Source organism: Notamacropus eugenii, chromosome 1 (genome assembly GCF_028372415.1).
Source record: "Notamacropus eugenii isolate mMacEug1 chromosome 1, mMacEug1.pri_v2, whole genome shotgun sequence".
In the NCBI taxonomy this organism is placed as follows: Eukaryota; Metazoa; Chordata; class Mammalia; order Diprotodontia; family Macropodidae; genus Notamacropus; species Notamacropus eugenii.
Window position 1 is genome coordinate 256,449,950 of NC_092872.1, and position 27,318 is coordinate 256,477,267.

Consider the following 27,318-nt stretch of genomic DNA (forward strand, 5'->3'; position numbering starts at 1 on the left):
ATCTTTCCTTTTTGCCTTCTCCTTCACCTTTTCTTTATCATACCTGTAATTTCATTAGTATAGGAAACTCGAGGTAAGGGAACCCCTTTACTACTGTAGACTGGCAACTGCTCTGCACCTCTCAGTACACTTTTAAACTTTTCAATTTCTATGAAGGGTGCATCTGTACTTCCAGACACTCAGGTTTGTAACCACAATGTAATCTCTGAGTCCCCCTTAACTCTTATCCTACATGTTCAATCAGCCGCTAAATCTATCTCTACAATATCCTTCTCATTCATCTCTCGCTCTCTCTTCCTTCCTTCAGAGCTGCCAAGGTGAACTTTTTCTAATTGGACTGACTAAAGTATTCCCCTCCTCAGTTATTTCCAGTAGCTCCTGGTCAGCATAGAAAGCCCTTGGCCAATGGGCCCCAAGCTGCCTTCACAGTTTTATTAGACACCCTCCCCCTTTCTGCAGTATATAAAACTGCTCATCTAAATTCTACAGGCACCACATCGCCTTTGGATGCCTTTTCACTCATTATCCATGCATTACTAGAATGGGTTCTCTCCTCACCATGACCTTAGAATCTCAGTTTCCTTCAAAATGTATCTCTAGTACCCTCTTGGACATGATGCCTTTCCTCATCTTCACTCCTCAATTGTTTCCACTCTCTCCTAATTAATATTTCCATGTATTAACTTTGTATCAAGGTATTTATGTGCTTGCTGATTCCCCCTGTAAATTACAGCTCCCTGAATTTAGGGCCTGCTTCATTATTTTTTCTTTGCATTCTCTATAATTACAACTGTACTTGGCTCATAGTATGCCCCTAATAAGGAGCAGCTAGGTGGCCCAGTGGATAGAGCACCAGGCCTAGAGTCAGAAGGACTCATTCTCCTAAGTTCAAATCTGGCCTCAGACACTTACCAGCTGTGTGACCCTGAGTGAGTCACTTAAGTCACTCAACCCTGTTTGCCTCAGTTTCCTTATCTGTAAAATGAGCTGGAGAAGAAAATGGCAAACCCCTCCAGTATCTCTGCCAGGAAAACCCCAAATGGGGTCACGGAGAGTTGGAGACAACAGTTGCAAACAACTGAACAAGAATTCTCTAGTCAGTTCTTCATAGTTAATTGGCTGATTGACAATCTAGTGCCCGCCCCCCCCTTCTTCTGTTCACTACACCTCATCTGTGTAGTCTAAGATGATGTTCACATTTTTGGGAGCTCCTTCACATTGCTGACTTAGGCGGAAATTATAGTATAATAAAATGCTTAGGTTTTATTGCATGTGTACATGTTTTTAAACCTAAAGGCAGGACATATGTATCCCCATTAAATTTCATCTTACTGGATTCTGATCAGGTTATCTACCCTGTCTGTGCTCTAGAAAACTTCTTAGACTAAAGGTCATTGAAAAGAAGGTGACCTGCGCTGGTGGAAAGAATTCCCTCACCCAGAAGTTCCCTAAATCAATTAAATGACAGGCTGGTCTGGGTCCTTATCCCTTATTAGATTCAGTTAACTGTTCCACAAAATTTTATGCTTTGAAATATATACTGCCTTGTACTCTTCTTGGTTTTGTTTCACCTAACTATCCTTCCCAAACCAGAGATGAACTACCTGAGTGGGAAATCATGTTGTAGGTGTCAGTAATTATAAACACTGCCCAGAAGCAGAGAAGAAAAAGTGTGTGTATGCACATGGGAGTGCATGTGTGCATACGTGTCTCTGTGTGTATGTGTGTATAAGTGAGGAAGGCATTAGGGTTAGGGGAGTGTCAGTGAAAGCACTGGACTCAAGGGAAAGAAGGTCTGAGTTCAAATATTGGCTCTGGCACTGTCTAGATGTGTAATTAAGGGAAGTCACAGGGCCTCTCTAACCGACAGTTTCCTCATCTATAAAAGGAAGATAAAAATACATTAAGTGAGTGCCTCAAACGGTCATTGTAAAGAACTTACTTTCAATCAGTTAGGCTTACAATATTTGTCATTTTAAAATCTGCCCGTATTTCCTGTTAATGATGTGAGGTCTTACACTGTGTTGACATTTTGAAAAGTGGTTTTTCAATCCCTTTCAGCCTTTCTTATTTTTATTGGCCTAAGAAGGGGTTCTTTGTTTATTAATTTGCCTCTACCCTAATCAGATTATTTAAGACCTTCTCTCAGGATATACACTAAATATTCACAGACTTACTATTTTCAAGACAAATTTTTTTCAGCATGCAGGCTATTTAATCCTGCAGAGCTGTGTGCCTGGGACGCTGTCACACATCACTACCTTTCAATAAGATGGCTCCTGGTTGCTGATGCCTTCCACTTCCCAAGACCCAAACCATGGCTTGTCCCACAAGCACTGCAAACTGCTGAGAGGGAATGTTGGCTACCTTTCTGTTGTGCAGTGTTGGCAGAGATTTGTAAGTTGTCAGCTAGGTGCAGCAGCAATTAATACTTGCTCACTGGAGAGTACTTCAGGTTCTACCAAGAAGGGTATGAGGCCAGCTTCTTAGGTAACAATCTCCAAACAATCCTTCTAGGATACCAAAGTTCCCCTGTGGGCTGGTTTCTACCATACTAACTAAATAAGGCAAGTCCTTCTGTTAAGATAGTCTAGGGGGAAGGAGGTAGGAACTAATCTTTACTGTAGAAAAGTCTATGACCTAAAATAACATAGCGTGCTTGTTACATGAAGGCTCATGTCCTACCCCACTCCAATTTAGATATATTAAGTTACTTTTCTGAGATTATCTGGATATCAGTTCTGTTAAAGATTTGATTTAATTTCCTAGTAATACATGATATTAACTCAGAACTGAGCTACTGGCTCATTTGAAAGTTGTCTTCTATTTACAACGTTTGTTTAGTTTAGAATTCCTAATGTTACTGAATCCAAAAGCAACCATTAAGCACTTGAGGACTTACTGAGTGAAAAGATACTTAAGTTTCAGAAATGTGAATTTTTCTGATGCTACCAAAAACAATTTTTTTCAATTTCGTTGCACTTCCACGCTGTTTGCATTTATTTGGGAAAGTAGAGTAACTATTTTATTTGTCACCACAAGTTAGTTTAGAAACTAATGATGCGTTTATTATTTGAAGTACTTTTCAAGCAGTCTTAAAGAGCTGAACAGAACTCCGATTTCGAAAGATTGATGAATGACACAACTGCCCTGCCTTGGCTTACAACCCATACAACTCTCATGTACTCACACTCACATTTATCAAACAGGGTGGTAAGACCCTGGGATGGACCCCTCCCCATCTGCCCTTATGCTGGCTGCTCTGGGTGTCCCAGAAAAGAACCATCACGATGTGCTACATTTCAACTTTCTTGGGGTGCCAGGGGTAACTATGTTACAGAGGAATATACAACTGCCTCCTCCTCACTATCGCTAGCAAGCATGCTTACGTTTATACAAATACAACCACTCACAATGATGATACATTCAATCTTAGGCATAACCATTTGTCTAATAAGGCAAAAAAAAAGGAGTTGTTAGAACTTCAGAAGTGCTAACATAAGGCAACTGCAGGAATAGCTCATAGTCCACACCTAAGCCTGGGTACCATTCTCATCAGTGCCCTCATTACCTGTTGTGGGGGAGAGTAGGCACACACTTGCAGAAACCTGCCAAGGAGGCAGGGTAGCGAGGAAAGCCCCTGTGCTCAGACTGTTGAGACAAGCTGCTCAATACCGGGCTTGACCAATGCTTCCCTGGATTACTCTGCTCAGCTGGATGTTCTCCTGGATCACAACTCCAAGACTCTTCTCTTCCAGCTTCAGGCTTGGATGATGCATTCATGCTGAGTCAGTCAGCTTTAGGAAAAGATGACAATCTTGATTCAAGCAGCTAATCCTCACAGATGTGCAGGAAAGTCATCTGCCCCAATTTTGGGAAATTCTCTTTCCTCTTAATTGGAATGATAAGCTATAGATCATCTCTGGGGGCTTAACCAAATTTTATAGCCCATTAGAACAGATTTCCTATCTGGTGTTGTTTCACTTTATCCATTAGCTTTTAAAGACTTTTCACATTTATTCTAAGGTCTTTTGATTGATTGAGTGAGCATATGATGGACTGAGAAGTATTCTTATCTGGTTAAGATATCAGAGCTAAAAATGCGGTGAAAAGATTTCAACCCTGTCCTCACAATAGTATAACAGAAGAAGATTAAATATGAAACCAGACATCTCTCTAAGTCACAGCTCACTTTTCTTTTGATTATATAATAAACAACATGCAACTTTCAAAGATGTCCTACTTGTCTGGAGAATTCCTAACAAATGGTCTTCCAGTCTCTGCTTGAAGAACTCATTCCTAATTATTGGCTCTAATTATTCCCATCACAGTCTAAAAGAACAATTCCAAACCTTCTTTTTATGAGAACTCTTTAAAATTTAATAACAATTGTCAAATTCTCCTAAATCACAGTTTATTACAGTTGAAAAAACATTAGATGGCATCAGGTTGAACCAATCTGATCTGACCCAATTCAAACTCTTATTAGTTAGATGACCCTAGATAAGTTACTTAAAACAATCAATAAGTCAACAAGCTACTAGTGCTATGTTGTGGGGACATGAATACAAAAAATACAAACATCCCTGCTCTCAAAAAGGTTCCAACTGAGCCAGGAGAGCCAATATGTGCATATGTAAACATATACAAAATAGAAAAAAACACAAGCGAGCTGGGGAGTTGGGGGAGGGGAGTGGAGAAGGAAAGCTCCAAGTAGAAGGTAGCGTATGAGAATTCTAAGAATCCAAAGTGAGGAGTGGTACAGGCAAAGGCCTGAAGATAAAATCACAGCGTGTGGGGGAAGGAAGAGGAGCAGATGTAGTCAGGCTGCAAAGGGCCTGAAATGTCAAACATCCTAGGAGCAACAGGGAGCCACTGGAGTTTAATGCGAAGCTGAGTGACTTGCTAAAACCTGTGATTCAGGAAAACCCTTTTAGCAGCTGTGTGGAGGATGGATTGCCAATAGATAGAAACCAAGAAGGAGGCAATTACTTTGGTCCAGGGATCACTCAAGTCTCTCCTTGAAGAATCTAAGGAGATATGGTGCATGCAGAGTTCTTTGCAACCTTTATACTGATAAATGGCAGCTTCCACAGGCTAAACCATTCCCAGGTACTTTAGCCAACCCTCATGTGACGCAGCTTCTAGTTCTCCCACTAGCCTGTTCACCCTCCTCTGTCTGTACTCCAACTTGTCCACATCCTTTCTAGAATGTAGGACTCAAAAGTAAACCCAAGACTACAGATGCTGTCTAACCAGGCTACAGTGGGGAGCACTCCCTCCCTCCCTCCCCTTCAGAAACAATGCTTTTAAAAATTCATCCAGAGATGGCATTAGCTTTCTTAATCTCTACATCATATTGCTGACTCACACTGAACTTTCAGTCAACTCAGATTGTGGAGGCTTTTCCCACATGAAGTGCTTTCTAGCCCTATTTAAAACTCCTCAAAATATTTTAAATTCAGGGCAGCTAGATAAAGCAGTGAGAAGAGCACCAGCCCTGGACTCAGGAGGATCTGAGTTCAAATAAGGCTTCAGATACTTGACACATTTACTAGCTGTGTTACCTTGGACAAGTCACCTAACCCCAACTGCCTTGACTTTCCTCCCTCCAAAAAAAAAAAAAAAAAGACCATTATTAAAATATTTAAAATTCTAAGATATTTTATAAATACCTTAGCTAAAAGCAGGGGGAAAAATCCCTCTTTAACTTAGCCTTCTTATTAAGGATGATTTGGAATTTCAAAACAAAACAAAACAAGAATGCTTCACTTAGAAGAGAAATCTAACAGGAAGCCACTATGTGCAAAGGCCAGCACAGAAAAGATGAGAGAATGCACCTCTCTGCCTTCTTGGCAAAGGTGAGGGACTGGAGGAATAGAACAAAGAATACACAATGAACACACAGGCACACACACACACATACACACACACACACACACACACACACACACTCAATACAGAGCTGAAAATCATGTGAAAACACAAGATAACATTAAAACATTTCTTAAAAGACCAATTTGTTTAAACTTCATCTCTAAACTGTGATAAGGTCACATGCATTGCAGTGTTCAAAAAATGACTCCAAGTTTTAGAAGAATAAAAAAGTCAAATGTAAGGTTCTTCCTGTACATATTCTTTTCTATTTTCACCCTCATAAATGTGTTTTATTGACTTCATTTTCTGCTTCATAAATGTTTTACTGATTATACAATTGTCATTTCTATTGAAAAAATGAACAATAATCTACCTCCAAGTCTAGACTGAATCTTCCTTTTTAAGAAAAATAATTAATTAAGCAAAAAAGATCTCAATACAAAGACATCTGACATAATGCCTAGTAATCCCCCAACTCCCTATGTGAGGAAAAAGACATGTTAAATTATCTGTTCTTCATGATGAACACATTGCTATGAAGATTCTGGTTTATCTGCAGAGACTCTTTTTGTCACTGACATCTTTGGAATAGATGCCTAGCAGTGGAATCTCTGGTTCAAAGTGTATGAATATTTTAGTCACTATATTCATAGAATTCCAAACTGCCTTCCACATGGTCAACCAACTCCACTAACAATGCATTAGTGTGGTTAGTCTTCTATAATCTCTCCAACTATTCTCCTAGTTTGCTATTTTTGCTCATTTGCTGGTGAGAGATGAAACCTCTAAGTTGTCCTGATTTGCACCACTCTTACTATTAGTGATCTGAAGCCTTCTTGCACATGGTTGTTAATGGTCTGCAATTCTTCTTTTGAGAACTGTTTGTTTATATTCTTTGACCACTGATCTTCTGGCGAAAGGTCATATGTGTCTTTTAGTTATCTTAGATATTAGACTCTAATCAGAGATATCTGATAGAAAGATCTTTTCCTCGGTTCCTTCTTATCTTAGTGTGTGAATTTTACACAAAACTTTTCAGTTTCATGTACTTAAAATGATCTGTTTTGTTACTTGGTACTAACAGATCTTTTAAAAGTGTGATTGAATTTTCTTGTAAATCCATCAGAACCAGGAGATTTGTACCTTTGGTTGTTCATACACTAGTTCTCTTTCTTTTTCTGACATGGGGTTATTTAAGATCTCTATCTGATGTTCTGTTAGTGTATTTTCCAAGGGTTGTCGAGGCAGTGACCAAGTTAGTGAAAAGTTTCTCTAATCATTCAATTAACTAAGCATTTATTAAGTTTCTGCTATGTGCTAGGCACTGTGCCCATAAACTGAGATAACCATTTCTCAGCACAAAACAACAAGTCCTCACAAGAAGCCTATAGCCTAATGGAGGAGGCAAATACATAGTTAAGTCTATACAGACATCATTAATATCCACAGCATAAATACAAGTATTATAATGGCAAGTAAAATAGGATATTTTGCTGTTTTTGTTTTAGTATAATCAAGTATAATGCCTTTATTTGAATGTGACTGAAGAGGATCTTTCCTACCCATTGCTAGGCCTGGGAAGATTTGTAAGAAGGCCCATACCTTTTATTAATGAGGATGAGGCACTGATTCTCAAGTGATGCCCTCTGGCTCTAAAAAGTGTTTAAAGACTCTGAGGTGCAGTTTTATTTTGGGGCTTCCTGACTGGAAGTGTTTGTTTGGCCAGACGAGCACTCTGGGAGGCTGCTTTAAGGAGTCCACCCCCACCCTTATATTTTCTTTGAAGTTCAAGGTGCTGACTCCCCTGAACTAGGTGAAAGATATAAGTGCTTCGTTAAAGGATTGATACATGTGGTTCATTAAAGAGACTGTTAACCCCTCAAAAGTTGCCTTTCCTTTTATGAATGCAGATCTAAGAATATGTGATAGCAGACCCCACTGTGTATATTGGGATGCTTAGTGATACAAGTATCTATTATGGGAAGGAAGGCACTGGGGGCTTCATGCAAAACATAGTGCTAAGCTATGTCTTAAAGGAAGAATGGGACTCCATGAGGTGGAGTTGATGAGGGAGTGGACTACAAGCAGAGAGCTGGGACAAAAGCATTATGGCGATAGCAATGGTGGTAGAGGTGGAGATGGTGATGGAGGTGGAGACAGAAATGGAGATGAGCCTAGTGAAGGAAAAGAGAGAGCAGGCCGGTTTGGTCAGACTGTACAACACAGAAAGGGGAGTAATGTCCAGTGAAGCTGGAAAGGGCGAGGCTAGGCCAGGTTGTATAGAGATTTACAAACTAAATATAGAAGTTTATATGTATCCTGGAAACTTCAAAAAACTACTAGAGTTGACCAAATCACCAAGTCCCTTGATCAGATGTGCACTTAAGGGTTTTGAGGGGGTGGCTTTATGGCAAAGATATCAGTACAGGTGTTTTACTTCTCCAGTAATAAGTTCTTTCATGAAGCTACCTGATTATCTGAGTTACTAAAGTTGGACTTTAGTTCTTATACTAAATGAAAAAAAATCACACCTTAATGTAGCAGTCTAAAAAATTATTTAATCCTAGAATGATTGAGCTTATAAAGCTAACAAATCATTCAGAGTCTAACATATTGCAATAACTAGGAGCTAAAGAATCAGTTATAGATAGTTATATAATGAAATCTCAAAACTCATATAGTTTACATACAAATTACTTTCTCTTTCTTGCTTTTACTTCCCAGTTAAAAGAGGCTTTTATTAGCATTTGACCAAAATAACTGAATACTGCTGTTGCTTGGTTTCTTTACAGGGCCATTCCAAGGGGACCTAGAACAAGGGGCTGTCACTTTCATTTCTAAGTGTCACCTTACTTAGACTCATTCATCTTCTAGGAAAAGTCCCTGATTTTTGTCTGTCTTTTAAACTTAACAAGGCTATCCTTACCCTTTGGAACTATCTACAGTATTAAGCACTGACAGCTAAAGTTCTGGCTGCTCATTTCCTAGGTCTGCTTGTTAAATGACACTAAAATGCATCTAAGAACAGCAAAAAACAAACCTTATTTTTCTGTAGTACTTTGCAGTTTACAAAGGACTTGGCTAACAATCCTTTGAAACAGATCATTCAAGTATTACGATCAATCTCATTTTACAAAGACTGAGAAACTGAGGCTTGGAAAGTTTAAGTGATTTGCTCAAGATAAAAGAGGTATGAGAGCTGGGACTCAACTTTCTTTTTTTTCACTTTTAATTACAATACTTTCTGTTCTTTTACAATATATTATAAAAAAAAAGAAGAAATGCCTTACAGATGCCTGTTCTACAAAAGCTGTAAAACTTAGCATTGCATATACAAATATTTAGAATGCAATACAAAGAAGCATACTTGGGATTTAAATACATAAATATAAAAACCATGACATGTACTTGTACTAAATTATTACTATCAAAGGAATGTCATTATTTAACAAGGAGATGTATTTGCAACGCAAAAGAAAATGCAAACAATTATTAATAGAGAAAAGTAAACTTTGCATTCATGATTATAGAAAGGATGACTACTTAAAAAAACAAACCAAAACACATCTGGTCCTGTAACATTCTAGGAAGCAAGTTGTATTACTTATTCCTTAAAGTCTGTATTTTCTGTCTGTGGGTGTCACCTGAATCAAAGACTAGATATGCTTAAAAAACAAACAATAACAAACAAAACAAAACAAAAAAACCCTCCACAAATAGCTGGTAAGCAAATCAGCTCTTCTTTCACTCCTGCACAAAGCCAAATGAATGAATCTAAGACGTTCTCAGTGGTGGCATTAATTTTACAACAGTTCTCTGAAAGCCGGAATGCTTTTAACTGTTAAGGTGAGTCAAGGGGAGGAGAAAGGCTGTGAGCCTAATGTTTGCTATAGTTTCAAGTAAGAAGTAAGAGACACAAACGCTGCCAGAGAGAGGGCACCTTTAAGGCCTTTGGCAGCACTGAAGCTTATTAGCTATACTCCTTAGTTTCCAAACAGCTTCATTAAGCATTGTGGAAATGTCTTAGATCATATTTACAAAGCCAAAACCAAAACCAAACTGGTCTTACCTTTGCTAAATTACATGGATAGGGTGAGACAAGATTGAAGGGCCAAGACCTCTTTCCTTCCGTCTACAACTGGTAGCTGTTTGGGTCCTTCTCCCCCTCAGCCCTACTCTGTATCATACCCACTGCTACGACAGCAAGGGAAATTCAAAAGAGGTGATAGAAGGAAACATCTGCTGAGTGGACGCCTGCCAAGCAAGTTGTTGCTGAATGTAGTGCAGGGGCACTGGGGCATGATGGCATTCATTCCATTGGGCTGTTTCTCAAGTTCCCACCAGCTTTACCTCCTGTGATTTTTGTTAGTAGGAGATAATGTGCAGTGACAACCTACGGCCTTATCAGTCAATTCCTGCTTAAGGCAAGACTACAGAGGACAGCACTGAACAAATCAGAACTTTCCAGATCTGATCTGAGCCTAACTAAATAGTGGTCCATGTCAACTATATGCCATCATACTCAGTTATATATTCTTTGAAAGCAACATAACACAGTCAGTTTCTTCTACTCAATTCTTTGTTAATCATACAAAACACTAATGTTTTCATGGGAACAAAATAATTTAAAATAGGCACAGTGGACAAAGTAATAGTCCTAGATTCAGAAAGATCCACATGGGAAAGCAGCCTCTGACACTTTGGGATAGCTCTCTAACCCAGACAAAGCTTTTCCTGAATTCAAGCCTAAATCAGCCTATATGTAACTTCTAACCCCTGCTCCTCATTTGGCTCCTCAGATCAAACATAGCAACTAAATTTTTAAACTAGCTAACATTTGTATAAGGCCTACTATGCTCCAGGCACTTTACAATTAATATCTCATTTCATCCTTACAACAACCTTCAATTAGATAAATTCTAATATACAAAATGCTACAGAAAATTAAGCTTCCACAAAGATGGCTGGCAAAAACAAAAGGGATGAAAAAGGGGAAAGAATAAATAGGTATATTTTCGTCTGGCTTCCTGGTAAAGAGTACCCAGACCAACATTCTTCATTAGAAACAAGGAATCCTCACCACCCTCGTCTTAATCACCTCCCCCCCCACCTCTGCTCAAAAAATTAATGATTCAGGTAAAACTTAAGATAAAGAGAATTACTCTATAAACAGAGTCCTGAGACTTGAGTCAAGAATTTGCCTAATCACATTTCATATGAAGTAAAATTTAAAGCTGCACATGCCCAAAGGTTTTGTTTTAATTGTTGTTCTTGTGTTCATCCTTCGTTGCTGAAGAAGACCATGCCATCAGAGAAATGATGACGTGATTTGCACTTGACTTTGTTTTGAGCGAGGGAGGGCTGTGTAGGTCACCAGGCTCACTTCTCCTCCACAGTCATCTGGATCCAGTGACCAGATGGGATAACTGGAGATGACCCAGGATGCACTGGGAGACCTTGGGCCCTTTAGACCAAGGCCTATAGGGAAGGGAAGGGAAGGGGAGGGGAGAGGAGGGGAGAGGAGGGAAGGGATTAAATCAAGGCAATAAAATAGTGGAAAACAAAACCAAGATATCCCCTCCACAACAAAGCAATCCCCTCTGAGGCCTTGGTCTCTTTAACCACCTAACATGTTAAACATCCTATAAAATAGGTTTACATCTAACAAGATATAAAATGCAGGATGCATAATTGTGTAATCTAACAACTTTTCATGACAGCTTATTACAGACTGCACTTCACAGTTCACCACAGCAATGGAAAACTGGACCCTCTACTGATCCACACAGTCCTTGAGCCACAGATTTAAGTCACCAAGAAAAGGACAGGGATAGAAAATCTTTGGGTTGTGCCTGAGGGCTTGGTTCCATCTTCCGGGCATGATGGTGGGCTTCCTCTTGTTCCTTTTCAGTCCTCTCATCATCTGGTAGATAGTCAGGTAGGTCTGTTTTCTGTTCTGCTTCTACAGGAGTATCTTGGACTGAGACCAGCATTTCTTCTTCTGTTTCACTTTTCACAACTTGCTGTGTGTGCTTTCATAACTTTGGTTGATGCTATTGCTGCTGCCAAAGCCTCAGCTTTCAAATCTGAATGGATTCACACAACACCTCTTTGAGCAGCCATCTGAAGTGTAAAACTAAGTAAACTCCTTTCATTTTCAACAAGGCCTTTTCACAAAAATTTCTCCAGATGAACCATCAAGGTCATCTATACGCAAAACCACTGTTTTGGCAGCTTGTGTAGTTTCAAAAAAGAAAACAGAGCTTTCCTTCACCATGACACTGTGGGTATCAGCCATGTTGGATGATTGAAGGACACTCTAGATCTCAGAACCCAGAAGCTTCATCACTCCTGGAGTAGCAATTGTTGCAAGCTCAACATCATACCCAGTTCATCTTTCATCTTTTCTCTGTTAGCATGGCATTCTGCCAGTAGCATAGAGCTAGTAAAACTGAGTGAACAAATGGAGGACTGGGGTGGTCCATAAACAAAGTAAGGCCTGGCAGATATCCCTGATCCTGGACAATGGCTCATCTTTTTAGAGGATCTTCTCAAAGATCCTGAAACTGGTTAATAACCAATAGAACATCAGGCTCTTCATTCATGGCAACAGAGCTCTTCTTCTATGTCACATTCAGAAATAAAGTCTTTCAATATAATTCAATGCTCTTAGGGCAGCTTCACCCATCCAGTGCTGGCTGTGTCATGAAGTCACACAGTTGGGAGCATTCCAAGGCACACAGAGGCAGCTCTGTACATTGCCCTGGCAAGGGCCACCTGAGAACACCCACCCAAACCCTGCCCCTCCCCCCCTCCCCCAAGACTCTTTAGAGAGCTAGAGGCAAGGGAGGGGAGCTGAGCAGCAGGCTTTAGTCCTGTCTCAATTCCAGTTTTCTTGATTCAACTTCTCATTCTTCTTCCTACTACAATAGGCTGCTCTCAGAAACAGATCGACAGTTTTTATTTTTAGTGGACTATTTTTTCCTTTACAAAATAGAAAAAATGCTGACTTCTTACCTGAATTATCACTTTCCAATAAAACTTAAGCCTCTGAACACCATATGAAGGGGCTACATTTTCATCTTCCTTAAAATTCTAAGAACACCTTACTAGACCTGATACAGAAAGAAAACTGACACCGACTTACTTTACAGGGAAATGATTCATTAAAAGAGGAACATGATCAGCATAAAGTGGAAAGCCTACAGTCACAAAGCACTAAACAAGTCTAGAGGCATGGCTGTCACATGCAGGTATTTAACTAAGTTTCTCGATAAATACTTACTTGGCTTTATAAGGTGAGTCACAGCTGGGGTTTTTCGCTTCCATGAAGCTTTCATACTCCTTTGCCCTAGAGAAAACAGGGATTTGTCATGAGAAATTGTTCGCAACCAGACTATTGTCATCTACCAATTTGATTCTTTAAACCTTAATCCCATTTGTGGTTTTTTTTTACACATGTAAAATCAGTGTTTTAAAAATGGTACAAAGTGATCCACTGAGCATTCTGCTTTTCACCTGCTTGTCAGGAGATGAGAGAGCAGTCCAGTCCATCTGTTTTCAGTGTGCCTTAGAGAGGCAGGGTGGCATGGCTTTCAAACAAAAGCCTAATAAATTAAGAGAGAGAAGCCTTGGGTTCTGGTACTCCCGGGTCTGTCGCTTATGTTAACCTTGTGATACTGAGCACGTCCATAAACCTTTCACAGCTTCAGTTTATTCACATATAAAAAGTGATAAAAATATCTTCCTGAGATCACAGTGAGAAACACCTTGTAAATCGGAAAGAGTGATATTAATACAAGGCCTTATTACTACTGTAAGAATTGTAAGGTAGATGTGAAAATTTTTTTTTCCATATTGTTCCATAAAGCTAGGACATTTTTAGAAATTCTGCTATTAAATGTGCAAGCATGTTAAAATTCTACCGGATACTTCAGGTACAGAATAACTTTATGTACTCTGTGAAGTATAACATGTAAAAAAAAAAAAATAATCCACCCAGGAAGAGTCATTTACCTTTAGGAACTTTTTTTTTAATTAAAAGGGCACAGCAGCAGCAACTTGCTCAGACACTTCCCAGTATTTTTGTTTACACTGGCTAAATGCCAAAGCCTTGAAGAATTCAAGACAATATCCTTAGCTACTGCTCAGCTTGGCTCCGGCTTGCCTGGACCAGCAGGTGAAAGGCATCATCAGTCCATCAACTGATGACAGGAGCCACTGCAGCAATCCATTAACAGGGACTTCGTTTGTCAAGCTCTCTTCCTGAAGAATAAGGGAAAGATGGATGCTGAAAATGGAAAATCTCACTTTTCACTCAGAGGCTTTCCAGACAGCCATAAGGGGTGGCATAAAGAAAATAATTTTAAAAAATTAAAAGTATTAAAATAAACTACTAATCAGTAAGAAGCCCATAAAACATGCAAATGATGCATGCATGGGTCAAAGGAAAATTAGTTTAGATCTGTGGGCATGAAAAAGCTAAGTAGTGAGGAACAAAGCAACTGTCAAAGTAAAAAGAAAGGAGCAGTATAAGGATTTTTGACAACAATATTCTTCCAGTAACACAGCAAGGCTGTACATAATCTAATAAAACAATCTCTGGAGAATGAAAACAATGCAATTCAATTCAATAAGCTTTCAACGAGCTTCCACTATTCAGAATCTGGGCAAACACGCCATCGTGAAATTGATGTACAATACTGATGAACTTCTCTGGGCAACCAAATTTTGACATAATTTTCCATAAGCCCTCACAACTAACACTATCAAAGGCCTTGGTCAGATCTACAAATGTTGTGTATAGACCTCTGTTCTGCTCCTGGCATTTCTCCTGGAGTTGTTAGGCAGTAAACACCAAAGAAACTGTTTCTCAGCCCTTTCTGAATCCAGTTGGTTCTCAGGTATGTGACCATCTTCCAGGTGAAGGATCAGCCTATTAAGGAGGACTCTAGCAAGAATTTTACCAGCAATGACTAAGAAAGAGACACTACCCTGTGATTGAGCAGGACAGTCTATTCCCTTTACCTTTATAGAGATGGGCAGTGGAAGCATCCTTGAACTCCTGGGGGATAACCTCCTCTTGCCATATAACCTGGAAATTTTCAGTCAGCTTTTGTATGAGCAATGGTCCTCCTACTTTGTAAATCTCAGCTGGAAGAGAATCAGTACTAGATGCTTTGCCACATGAAAGGAGCCTAATGGCCCCCTTTACTTCAACCTGAGGTAAACAGTCAATAGCCTCAGCATTGATTTATGATAGTCTGTTGAGAACACTATGGAAGTGTTCAGCCCATCTCTCTAGGATCATACCCTTATCACTAATCAATGTGGTTCCATCAGCACTGAGTAGTTGTGATGCACCATATGTTTTTGGTCCATAAATAGCTTTCAGGGAATCATAAAAGCACTTTGGATTGTTACTATCAGGATAAAACTGAATTTCATCTGCCTTCTTACTGAGCCAGGAATCCTGCATCTCTCTAAGCTTTGCTTGTACTTTGTTTCTGATGGAATTAAATGCTACCTTCTTAGAGGTGGATGAACTATCCTGCTGGTAAATCCTGTGGAGTTCTCATTTTTCATTTAGCAGCCTCTGGATTTCCCCATCGTTTTCATCAAATCAATCTTGGTGTTTGTGAGTGTTCTGACCCAGATGAGCAAATACAGTGCTGTACCCCGAATCTCTGAAAGATGCCCACTGGGCCTGAATTCAAATCTGACCCCTGACACTTAACACTTACTAGCTTGTGTGACCTTGGGCAAGTCACTTAACCCCAGTTGCTCTGCCTCCCCCTGAAAAAAGATAATTAATCAAAAGCCAAACTAAAACACAGTGAAGCTCTATCCACAGTATTTCTCTCACCTACTAGTTTAGAAGTCCTTCAACAAAAAGGGGTTAGTCTGCCACAGTCTATTCTTGATGAGCCCATGCTGGCTCTTTGTGATTCTCATTTCCCTTTTAAGTTATTTACCAACCATCCCTTTAATGATCCATTCTTGATTTTTTCCATGTCAGGCTTACAGATTTATATAGTTGGAAGACTGTTCTCTTCCCTTTTTGAAAATTGGGACATTTTCCCCTTCTCCTATCTTGTGACATCATGATCTTTTTGTATTATGTGATTTTCCATAATCTTTCAAACATCACTGAGAATAATTTAGCCATCACATTGGCCAGTTATTTTAGGACCCAAGGATGTAATTCCTTTTTGGCTAGGTGACTTACTATTTCCTTTCTTGTCAAGTGTATCAAGTCCCTGTGAGTAATTTTCATCCTGTAATTTCCAGTGTAAAGGTCATTCTCCTCCACAAAGAAAACACACAAAATAAGAAGTCAACGTAATAAACCTTTTCCCTGTTGTCAGTATTCACTGTCTCATCCACCCAATTCAAGGGTCCCACCCCTTCTTCCCTTCTTTGACTGTCTTTTTCTTCCAATATAGCTAAAGCCACCCCTTTTAGGTGTTCTTTAGTTTCCTCATCAGCCTAAGTTCAGTGCGAGCTTCACCTTTCCTGAGACGATTTTACACACAACGTCATGCTCTTGTATTCCTTTTTCTGTTCCCTGGCCTAGCTTCCATCTTCTGTGCATTCCTTTTTAAATAGAAACTGCCTATGCACCTACTTCTGTCTCTTAAAACATTCTGTTTTTCATTCTCACTGGAAGGTCCTCTTTCCCCTTGAATCTTCAGACCTTCATTTATGAGTATGTGCAATGTTGCTGCCCAGGTAGACTTCCCCTAAAGCACGTCTATCTTTCATCTACCTCTCTGAAATACATTTTTCTTTCCTCTCTCAAAAGCTTGGGGATAGAGAAGTTGCTTTTCTTCTTTTGTTAATAAGAATCATTCAAATCAGAATTTTGACTTTTGGAAGTTTAAAATGATCACTAAGGCATGTCAAGAAGTGATCAGGGGCTCTGCTTCTGGAAGACAGACAGCTCCAGCAGAGCTTTGGATAACTGAACTCCTTAGTCACTACTATATCATGTCTCTCTTCTGGGAATATGATCCATATTTGAAACCCCTCATCAGAGGTGCAGGTGGTCTGTAGTATATACCAAAGACAGAATCACTTTTGTTTTGCCCTCTTTTATCATCATCCAAATACTCTGCTCTCCTTTCTGGTTCCTAGATATTCTCCAATGAACATACCTTTTAAATATACAGCACTGCTCACTCCTCTTTTTCCCACTGTCTTTTTCTTGAATAGGGTATGTCCGTCCAGAGTCACAGTCCAGCCATGGGTTTTCATCCTACCAATTCTCAGGAATACCTATAACTTCAAATTTGCCCCTTGTATCAGGACTCCCAGATTTTCTTTTAAATCCCTAAATTTTTGTGATTTGTGTATAGATAAGTGGGAGCACAGATTTTATTACTGATTCATTTCTTGGATTTGGTCTCCTATAAATTCCTAGATTTGTTAGCTGCAGTTCTTCCTTCTCTGTGGCTCTTATCTACAATCGATAACTCTGAGGAACTTCATCTTTTTTGGTTTAAAGCTTTTTGATTAGATTTGCAATATTCATACTAGAAGTTAGTGTGAATACACTAGCCTTTATTATAGGTGCACAATGTCTCTGTCCAAGAACTTGTCAATTCTATATACTGTAAGCTACAATCCAGAAATCCAAATGCCATTCTTAAGAAACCACCACTATAGCCAGCTGTCCAATTCTTAAATTAAATTTTCTCTTTTACATTCTTTTCCCTCAATGACCAACAGTAAAGAAAACATAATCTCTACTTCCACAATCATCACTTTCTTATCCAACACTAAATAATCATTGGATACAATGTTTTAGTTCATTTCAGTAATGTTGTCTGTGCCCAAATGAATCTCACCAAAAGTGGATAGTAATCATTGGCTGTGATGAGCTCTCCCTCAAATACTGTAAAAAATTACTCTAAACAAATTCTAGAGCTACAGAACCTACAAAATTACAGAGTGAAACACATCTCCAGTCCAAGACAACCTGGAAAGTCAACAGGAAGGATGTACTGCACCTGTCTGAGAGTGGAGCATAGTCTGGGGCCGGCAGCGCCAGCAGGCCTCAGGGGACTGAATCACTGGCAGCTGTGGCAGTTTCTAAACTTCTCAACCCACAAACACCAAAGACAGCATAGATGATCAATGAGAAAACTCTGTTGGACCTGAGTGGGTAAGGGACATGGTCTGGCTGGTGGAGGCATCAGCAGCAGCAGCTGCTTCCAGAGCTCTGAGCCCACTGATTGTGAGGAACAGAGAGGGTGATACAAAACCCCTGAAGCCTGGGACAGTACACCCACCTCCACCCCCACCCCCACCCCCACTGGAAGCAGAATCCAGCCTTGGCAAAGAGTTAGAAAGCTGGGAACATGAGTAAACCACGTTAAAAAAAAACAACAAAAAAAACCTTCAGCCTATAGAATCTTAATTTGGTGACAAAGAAGATCAAAACATAAAACCAGAAGATGACAACAAAGTCAAAGCTCCCACATCAAAAGTCTCTCAAAAAGGATTTTGAAAATTAAGTTAGAGAACTAGAGGAAAAATGAGGAACAGAAATGAGAGTGATCCAAGAAAATCATGAAAAAAGGAGTCAACAGTTTGCTAAAGCAGACCCCCTCCCCCCCCCGCCAAAATACTGAAGAAAATAATATCTTAAAAAATAGACTAACCCAAATGGCAAAAGAGGTCCAAAGAGCCAATGAGGAGAATGATTTAAAAAGCAGAACTCGTAAAAAGAAAAAGAAGGTCCAAAAGCTCACTGAAGAAAATAATTCCTTCAAAATTAGAATGGAGCAGATGGAAGCTAATGATTTTATGAGAAATCAAGAAATTGTAAAACAAAACCAAAAGAATGAAAAAAATAGAAGACAACATGAAACATCTCATCAGAAAAGTCTGTGGATCTACAGATTGTTCTTCAAAAATTTCCTCAGGTTCCTTTGACTCAGTCTTGTTTCTAATATATATTAGCTATATGTGATCCTGAGCAAATCAATTAATTTCTCACTGCTCTAAGCAACTCTCTAGACTTAGTATCTATGCTGAAACCAGCTCTGGGCCCTGGACCAGAATTTCAATCCTTCTCAGGTGCTGTCATTGTTGTTGTTTTGTTATTTAAATCATGCCTGATTTTTCTCAACCCCATTTAGGGTTTTCTTAGCAAAGATACTGGACGGGTTTGCCACTTCTTTCTCCAGCTCATTTTACAGATGAGGAAGTTAAGGCAAACAGAATTAAATTGCTTCCTCAGGGTCACACAGCTAGCAAATGTCTGAGGCCAGATTTGAACTCTAGAGGACGAATTTTCTCGTGACTCCACAGTCAGCACTCTATCTATCCACTGTGCCACCTAGCTACCCACAACATTTTGTAAATCTTGGAGACAGAAAGGCTCCCTCCCAAGGACTCCAGGGCAGTAAACTCTGGTAGTAGTGGTGACTATATGGAACTCTAATCAATCCACTTTAAGACCTGGCTGTGTTAAGTCATTCCAACCAATACTGCAGGAAGGGTCAAAGCCTGGCATGGAGAAGAGAATAAAAATAGAAGGAATACTGAATACTATTCTATCAAAGAGACTACAAAATTCTCTTTACACATACTAAAAAGCAAAAAATAAAATAAAATAAAGAATCCTGTGGAATCCCAGTAGAGCACAGAATAATATTTTCCAGGATAGTTCAAAAGGTAAAGGAAAACTAGAATAGAAATTCGGTGGAAAAAATACAAAAAACATTTATAGGTTTCATAGAAATAATTAGCAGAAAAGAAAAACACTTAAATGCATGATGACAAGTTTCTCCAAAGAAGCAAAAGAGATAACAGAGTTAGAATCAGAAACACCTTTGAAAAAGATAATAACAGAGTTAGAATCAGAAACACTGAAAGAGATAACAGAGTTAGAATCAGAAACACTCAAGTGAAGCACAATCTGAAAGAAGAGAAACAAAACACAATAACTTTAAAAGAACATATGACCTTTATAAGATAAAAATCACTGATCTAGAAATAAGTTGCACAGAATCCAATAAGGTCCATAAGTCTCCAAGAAAAGCATGACAAACTGAAAGACTTTAACATCACACTGCAGGAAAAAATACAAAAAAATTGACTAGAACTTCTGAATACAGAAAATAAAGCACCAATGGAAAAAAATCCACAGATCATCTTCAGGGAAAAACAAAACAAGACAGACAAAACCCTACATGTCAAACTTTAAGACATACACACATATACACACACATATTAATTTTAATTCCAAAGCTATACAATAAATTTTATCAATGATCAGGAAAAATATCTTCAAATATAAACAAAATTCAAATAAGACACAAAACTAACACACAATAGAAACAGAAGAAGGGATTGGAATAATATATTCTAAAAACCAAAGAAATTCAAGGTGCAACCCAACATGAGATATCTTGCAAAAAAAGGTGGACTTCCAATAAAAGACATTTGAAGAATTCTTGGGAAAAAAATAAACAATTGAATAGGACATTGGACTGCAAACACAACAAACACTACAAAAGTTAGCAAATACAACTTTGAAAGAAAGAAGTCATGAAATAAATTATCCCATCTCTAGACATTATTTTAAGAGAAACAGAGAGACTGATCTGTAGGAGAAAATGAAAACAGAGGTATCTTCGAGAGATTTTTAAGTACAAAAGGGAATAAAGATAAAAGTGGAATCTAAAGAAACAGAAGAAGATGGAGAAACCAGAGTGAAACACCACAAACTTTATACCTCAATTTCCTAAAAGCAACTCACAAAGTATTGCGTAGGTCAAAGCTACAGACAGGAGGAAAGGGGGCAGGAGGAGGGACAGTGTAATGTATTATAAGCAAGTCATGAGTCGACAATAAAAAGCAGAGAGTAACTCCTATCATCCTTACCAGAAGAAGAGGGGCTGCAAGGAAATAGAAGAGGAGGGAAAAGGTTACTGAAACCAGGGGATGATATGGGAGTTTCAATCCAAAAGGGTCAGAGGATGCACTTAGAAATTTCTCCCATGAGGAAAGAGATATATGTCTGCAATGGTGGATGAAAGAACCCCAGGGGAGCTGGTGCACAGGGACATCACTTTGTCTGGAAGAGGGCTGTGCCCCCATGGATAACTTCCTGGCTAATGAGATGAGAAATCTGAGCTCCTAGGGCAACTGGCACCCAAAAGGGTGGGAGAACATGGACACAGAAATAAGATCATGTGGCAGAGGATAAGAAGAAGGATCCTGGCGGCCCAACTGGACCACACGATTGGGACACACATAATTTTCTACCATGCTATATACCACTTCTATCCTCATTTCTTTGCTCATCAATTGATAAAAATGAATGATGGGTAAAAAGCTACAAAGAAAATAATAAATTAGTAAGAATGGGGAGCTTAAACTTGAGACTTTAGAAGCTTTAAATCCATGATGAATCTAAAATTAATGTAGGAAAAAGTAAGAATAGAGATCATAAATGAGAGAATAAAAATTCAAGATTAACAGATATGATAAGCAGAGAATTAATGAAAAGAAAGTAAGGAAATTCTTTTTAGAAAAAAAGGGGAAGGAAAGAAAAGAATATGGAGGGAAGGAAAGAAAGGAAAAAAATTCTGTACTAATCATTTAATTAAGAGTAGAAAACAGAGGTAACAAAGGGAAGAACTAACTAAATAAGATAAAGAAAAAGAAATTAATGATTAAAAATCACACCCCCTCCCTCAACCACATCCAAGAAGTGGCTGATAAATGGAAAGGAGGAAGTGAGGAAAGAGAAAAAAAGCCTATAGGAATTAAATGGGAAAAATTTGCAAAAAGTTTTTTTATAAAGGTCATATAATCAAAATATAAAAGGAGGTGATGCACATTTTATAAGACTAAGTTCCATTTCCCAACAAATGAATGGTCAAATGGGATGAACAGGCGGCTTTCAAAAGCGAAAACAAATCCAATCTACCAATAATCAATGGAAAAAATGTTCCAAATTATAAATATGACAAAAGAGGAAAATAACAAATGTTGGAGAGTTTGCAGGAAAACAGGCAAACGAATACAGTCCTGGTAGAACTATGAACTGGTTGAGCAGTTCTGGAAAGCAATCACTAACTACATCCTAAAAGTCATTGAACTGTGCTTATCCTTTACCCCAGTGATACCACTCTTCGACCTATTCCCCAAAGAAATTTTTAAAAGGGGAAAAAGATCCATGTTTTTTTTTACATTTGAAAAACATTATTTATATTATTTTTTAATTTATAAAATAAGATAAACATTTCTATAAAAAAACCATAATTTTTAAAAAAAATTACATATGAATCTTCAAATCTATATATAATAGTTATCAGGTAACTTTCCTCCCTCCATTTAATAAGTCTTTGATCTGAACCAAAGTCTCCCTGGTGCAAATCTAGCATTCTTTTTGTTATATTACACCAATCAATCACTGTAACTCTCTAATCATACCTGCTCCTAAAATAAATTCGTTATTTTTTTCTGATTTTTTAAATTTAACTTTTCAACATTCATTTCCACAAAATTTTGAGTTCCAAATTTTCTCCCCATCTCTCCCCTCCTCTCACCCCAAAACTCTGAGCATTGTAATTACCCCTGTCACCAATCAGCCCTCCCTTCTAACATGCCTCCCTTCCCTTATCCACATCTTCTCTTTTGTCCTGTAGGGCAAGATAAGTTTCCATACCCCATTACCTGTATTTCTTATTTCCTAGTTGTATGCAAGAACAATACTCAACAGTTGTTCCTAAAACTTTGAGTTCCAACTTCTCTTCCTTTCTCCTTCCCTACCCATCCCCAATGGGAAGGCAAGCAATTCAATATAGGCCATATATGTGTAGTTTTGCAAATGACTTTTATAATAGTCATGTTGTGCAAGACTAACTATATTTCCCTCCATCCTATCCTGCCCCCTATTTCTTCTCTTCTCTCTTTTGCCCTTGTCCCTCCCCAAGAGGGTTGACTTCTAATTGCTCCCTCCACCCATTGCCCTCCCTTCCATCATCCCCCCCACCCTGCTTATCTCCTTCTCCCCACTTGCCTGTATTGTAAGATAGGCTTTCATACCAAAATGAGTGTGCATTTTATTCCTTTCTTGAGTTGAATGTGATGAGAGTAAGCTTCATGTTTTCTCTCTCACATTCCCTTTCTCCCTCCATGGAAAAGTCTTTTACTTGCCTCTTTTATGAACGATAATCTGCCCCATTCCATTTCCCCCTTTCTCCTCCCAATATATTCCTCTCTCACCCCCTAATTTCATCTTTTTAGATATGATCCCATCCTATTCAACTCACCCTGTGCTGTGTGTGTGTGTGTGTGTGTGTGTATGTATGTAATCCCACCAACTATCCAGATACTGAAAAAAGTTTCAAGAGTTACAAATATTATCTTTCCATGTAGGAATGTAAACACTTCAACTTTAGTAAGTCTCTTATGATTTCTCTTTCCTGTTTACCTTTTCATACTTCTCTTGATTCTTGTGTTTGAAAGTCAAATTTTCTTTTCAGCTCTGGTCTTTTCATCAAGAATGCTTTAAAGTCCTTTATTTCATTGAATGACCATATTTTCCCCTGAATAATTATACTCAGTTTTGCTGGGTAGGTGATTCTTGGTTTTAGTCCTAGTTCCTTTGACTTCTGGAACATCATATTCCACGCCCTTCGATCCCTTAATGTTGAAGATGCTAGATCTTGTGTTATCCTGATTGTATTTCCACAATACTCAAATTGTTTCTTTCTAGCTGCTTGCAATATTTTCTCCTTGACCTGGGAACTCTGGAATTTGGCCACAATGTTCCTAGGAGTTTCTCTTTTTGGATCTCTTTCAGGAGGTGATCAGTGGATTCTTTCAATATATATTTTGCCTCCTGGTTCTAGAATCTCAGGGCAATTTTCCTTGATAATTTCATGAAAGATGATGTCTAGGCTGTTTTTTTTGGTCATGGCTTTCAGGTAGTCCCATAATTTTTAAATTGTCACTCCTGTATCTATTCTCCAGGTCAGTTGTTTTTCCAATGAGATACTTCACATTATCTTCCATTTTTTCATTCTTTTGGTTTTGTTTTGTGATTTCTTGGTTTCTCATAAAGTCATCAGCCTCCATCTGTTCCATTCTAATTTTGAAAGAACTATTTTCTTCAGTGAGCTTTTGAACTTCCTTTTCCATTTGGCTAATTCTGCTTTTTAAAGCACTCTTCTCCTCATTGGCTTTTTGAACCTTTTTTGCCAATTGAGCTAGCCTATTTTTCAAGGTGTTATTTTCTTCAGCATTTTTTGGGGTCTCCTTTAGCAAGGTGTTGACCTGCTTTTCATGATTTTCTTGCATCTCTCTCATTTCTCTTCCCAATTTTTCCTCCACCTCTCTTACTTGATTTTCAAAATCCTTTTTGAGCTCTTCCATGGCCTGAGACCACTGAATATTTATTTTGGATGTCTGGGATACAGAAGCCTTGACTTTTGTCTTTCCCTAATAGTAAGCATTGTTCTTTCTCATCCAAAAGGATGAGAGAAGATATCTGTTCACCCAGAAAGTAACTTTCTACCCAACCAGTTACTTCACTTTTGGGTCCTTTGTCAAGAGTAAGGTATACTCTGGGGATCTGTAAGATCTCAGTGCCTCTAAGGTGGCACAATCAAGCGAGTACACTGGTCTGAGAGCAGAAAGAGATTTTTGTGCCCAGAATCTTAGCAGAGTTTCCTCTTCACAACCACCTCGCCTCCAGTTCCGCCAAGCCAGCACTGGGGGCTGAGATTCAGATAAGCTGCATGGGCAGGGCCGCATTCAGTGTGAGATAAAGATCAGCTGCTGCAGGGCCTCTACACAGGGCTGAGGTAAGAATCAGCTGCTCAGTGGCCCCAGGCGTTTTAGGATCCAACAATGGATGCAGGCTGTTGTAGGGGCTGGTGTGGGAACTGCTGTTGCCTGCCCAATGTGCAGGAGCTATGGGAAGGCCCTTCTCCCTTCCTGTCCAGCTGAAAAAACCCTGTCAATGACCTTTGGCACCTGTGGGTTGAGGGATCTGTGAACCACTGCTACTGCAACTGGAGATTCTGCCCCTGAGGCCTGCTCAAGTCCTCCTTCCACAGCCGTGCCGCCTGGCCAAGGCTGGGGTGGGCTCTGCTCTGCGTCAGTGCTACAGATGTTTCCCGTCAGCCTTTCAGGTCACCCTGGGCTGGAAATCTCTTCACTCTGTTTTTCTCCACTTCTGCTGCTCTGGAGTTTGTTGAGAGTCTTTCTTTACAGGTATTTTATGGGCTGTGTGGAAAGAGCTAGTATATGTATGTCTTTCTACCCCACCATCTTGGCTCTCTGCCCCTCATAAATTCCAAAAGATCCATATGTTAAAAAAAATAATACAGTGGCCATTTTTTGTAGTAGAAAGAACTGAAAACTAAGGAAGCGTGTATAAACTAGAGAAAGGCTGAACAAATTAAGTTTAGGAATGTAATGGAATATTACTGTGCCATAACAAATGATGGGAAGTCTTGTGTGAAGTGATACAAAATGAAGTGAAGAGAACCAAGAAAACAATGTATACAATTAGATTATAAAGACAACTTGAAAAAATTGGAGAACTGGTCGATGCAATGATCAGCTGTGACTCCAGAGGACCAGAGCTGCAGCACGTTAAACACACCCAGATAGAGGTGTCATGGACTCAAAATGCAGAATGTGAAGTGAATTTTTGAACACAGCTAATGTAGGCGTTTGCTTTGACTGTGCATATTTATTATGAGGGTTTTCTTTTCCTTTCCTTTTTATCCATTTGGGACCAGGGAGGAAGAAGAAGAAAAAAATAAATATTGCTTAATAGAAAAAAAAAATTACAATGAAAGAAAGCCTGCACAGAGGATTACCCAGACTGCATGAAGCAAAGCTTAACACATGGGTATTAACACAATGTAGGTACAAAGTACTAACTTAAAAGAGTAAAGGAAACAAACAAAAACTTTAAAAAAAAAAAAAGTAATACCAGAGATGCAAATGGTACAACATAAGCCTAATTCTCATAATTTTAAATGTGAAAGGATTAAATGTTCCAATAAAAAGAAACTGAGTGGCATAATGGAGAAGCAAACAGAAACTCCACAATCTGTTGCTGATAAGAAACACATCTAAGACCCAAAAATGCACCTGAATCAAAATTAGAGGCTGAAACAAAGTTTACTGTGCATCAGGTGCATTCAAGAAAGCCAGAACAGCATATGTGCTGTCAGACAAAACTCAGAGAAGAACAAGGAAATGATGCCCTCTCTGCTCAAAGAAACAACAAACCTCAAACTAATATCAATTGTGAAGATACACAAAGGTGAATGGAATAATTCTTTTAGGAACACCTAACAAAGAGAATTTACAGGATTGAACATACTGCTGGAAGGAAAATGGAGAAAACTATGAGACAGATTATGCTTTATGAATGGGAGAACCAAAAAATATAGATATTTCACAGTACCACATAGAACTTTTAAAAAAACAGAACATGTATTAGGGCAGAGAGATACTGCAAACAATATACAAAGGCAAAATACCAAACTCATTCTATACAACCTGAAAAGCAATCAAAATAGTAATCAAGCCAAGGAACACAATCAAAGACACGGACTGAAATAAAAACTTAATAATAACATCCTAAATAATGCATGAATCAAAAAGAAAATAATAAAAATAATTAATAACTCTGTGAAAAACAATGATAATGATGAAATAGCATATTAAGATTTGTAGGATATGACTAAATAAGTTGTTAAAGAATGAGTAATATCCCTAAATCATACAGTAACAAAATTGAAAAAGAGAACTTAATCAAGGCACATTTTAAAAATAAACTCAAAACAAGCAAATAGAAAAATCTTGAAAATCAGCAGGCAAAACATTCAATTTGAAATCAAAAAGAATATAAAAATGATAAAAGTAAAAGCTGGTCCTTTTGAAAAGACTAACAAAACTGAAAAACCTGTAGCCTACCAGATTAAAAAGATACAAAATCAAGTCAGCAAAATAAAATACAGTAGAAGTCATTAAAAATACCTTGAAGAAATAAAAAGAACTGCCAGAACTTACTATGGATCATTACATACAAACAAAACAAATATATCTAATCTTTTTGGAATGGAACGGGAGGAGTATATCTGTTGCTTTCAGGGATGATTATACTGATGTCATTGCAATTGGAAGGGAAGAGATGGAGTCATGGTTCTTGGCCCTAAGAATGCTCACCCACTGTGGCTGTGGGGCCATGTTTGTGTCTGCTGGTCTGGGCTTCCACAGTCATCAAGACCCCAGACTTGTTCCATGTGGGGATGCTGGGATATAGCACAAGCTTGTTCTCTTAGTGAGAACATCAAGGAGTCAGGTGCTGTTGGCATTCCAGGTTCCAGGCTTCTGATCCCGATACTTTTAATATCTTGGTTAAGACTGCCATTGCTGTCAGCACCAGACCTG

At 38.7% G+C, this 27,318-nt stretch overlaps 1 protein-coding gene and 1 pseudogene across 4 annotated transcripts in view; both read right to left on the bottom strand.

Annotated features, from left to right (window-relative positions):
- Positions 1-27,318, bottom strand: part of SCAPER (S-phase cyclin A associated protein in the ER) — a 406,759-nt gene that overhangs the window by 216,175 nt on the left and 163,266 nt on the right. For all 4 annotated transcript variants that reach the window (XM_072628639.1, XM_072628640.1, XM_072628637.1 and 1 more), the window contains one exon: positions 13,163-13,228. In XM_072628639.1, coding sequence (XP_072484740.1) covers positions 13,163-13,228 — 66 coding nt within the window. The remainder of the gene's footprint in view (positions 1-13,162; positions 13,229-27,318) is intronic.
- Positions 11,598-12,579, bottom strand: LOC140517423 (armadillo repeat-containing protein 1 pseudogene; annotated as a pseudogene).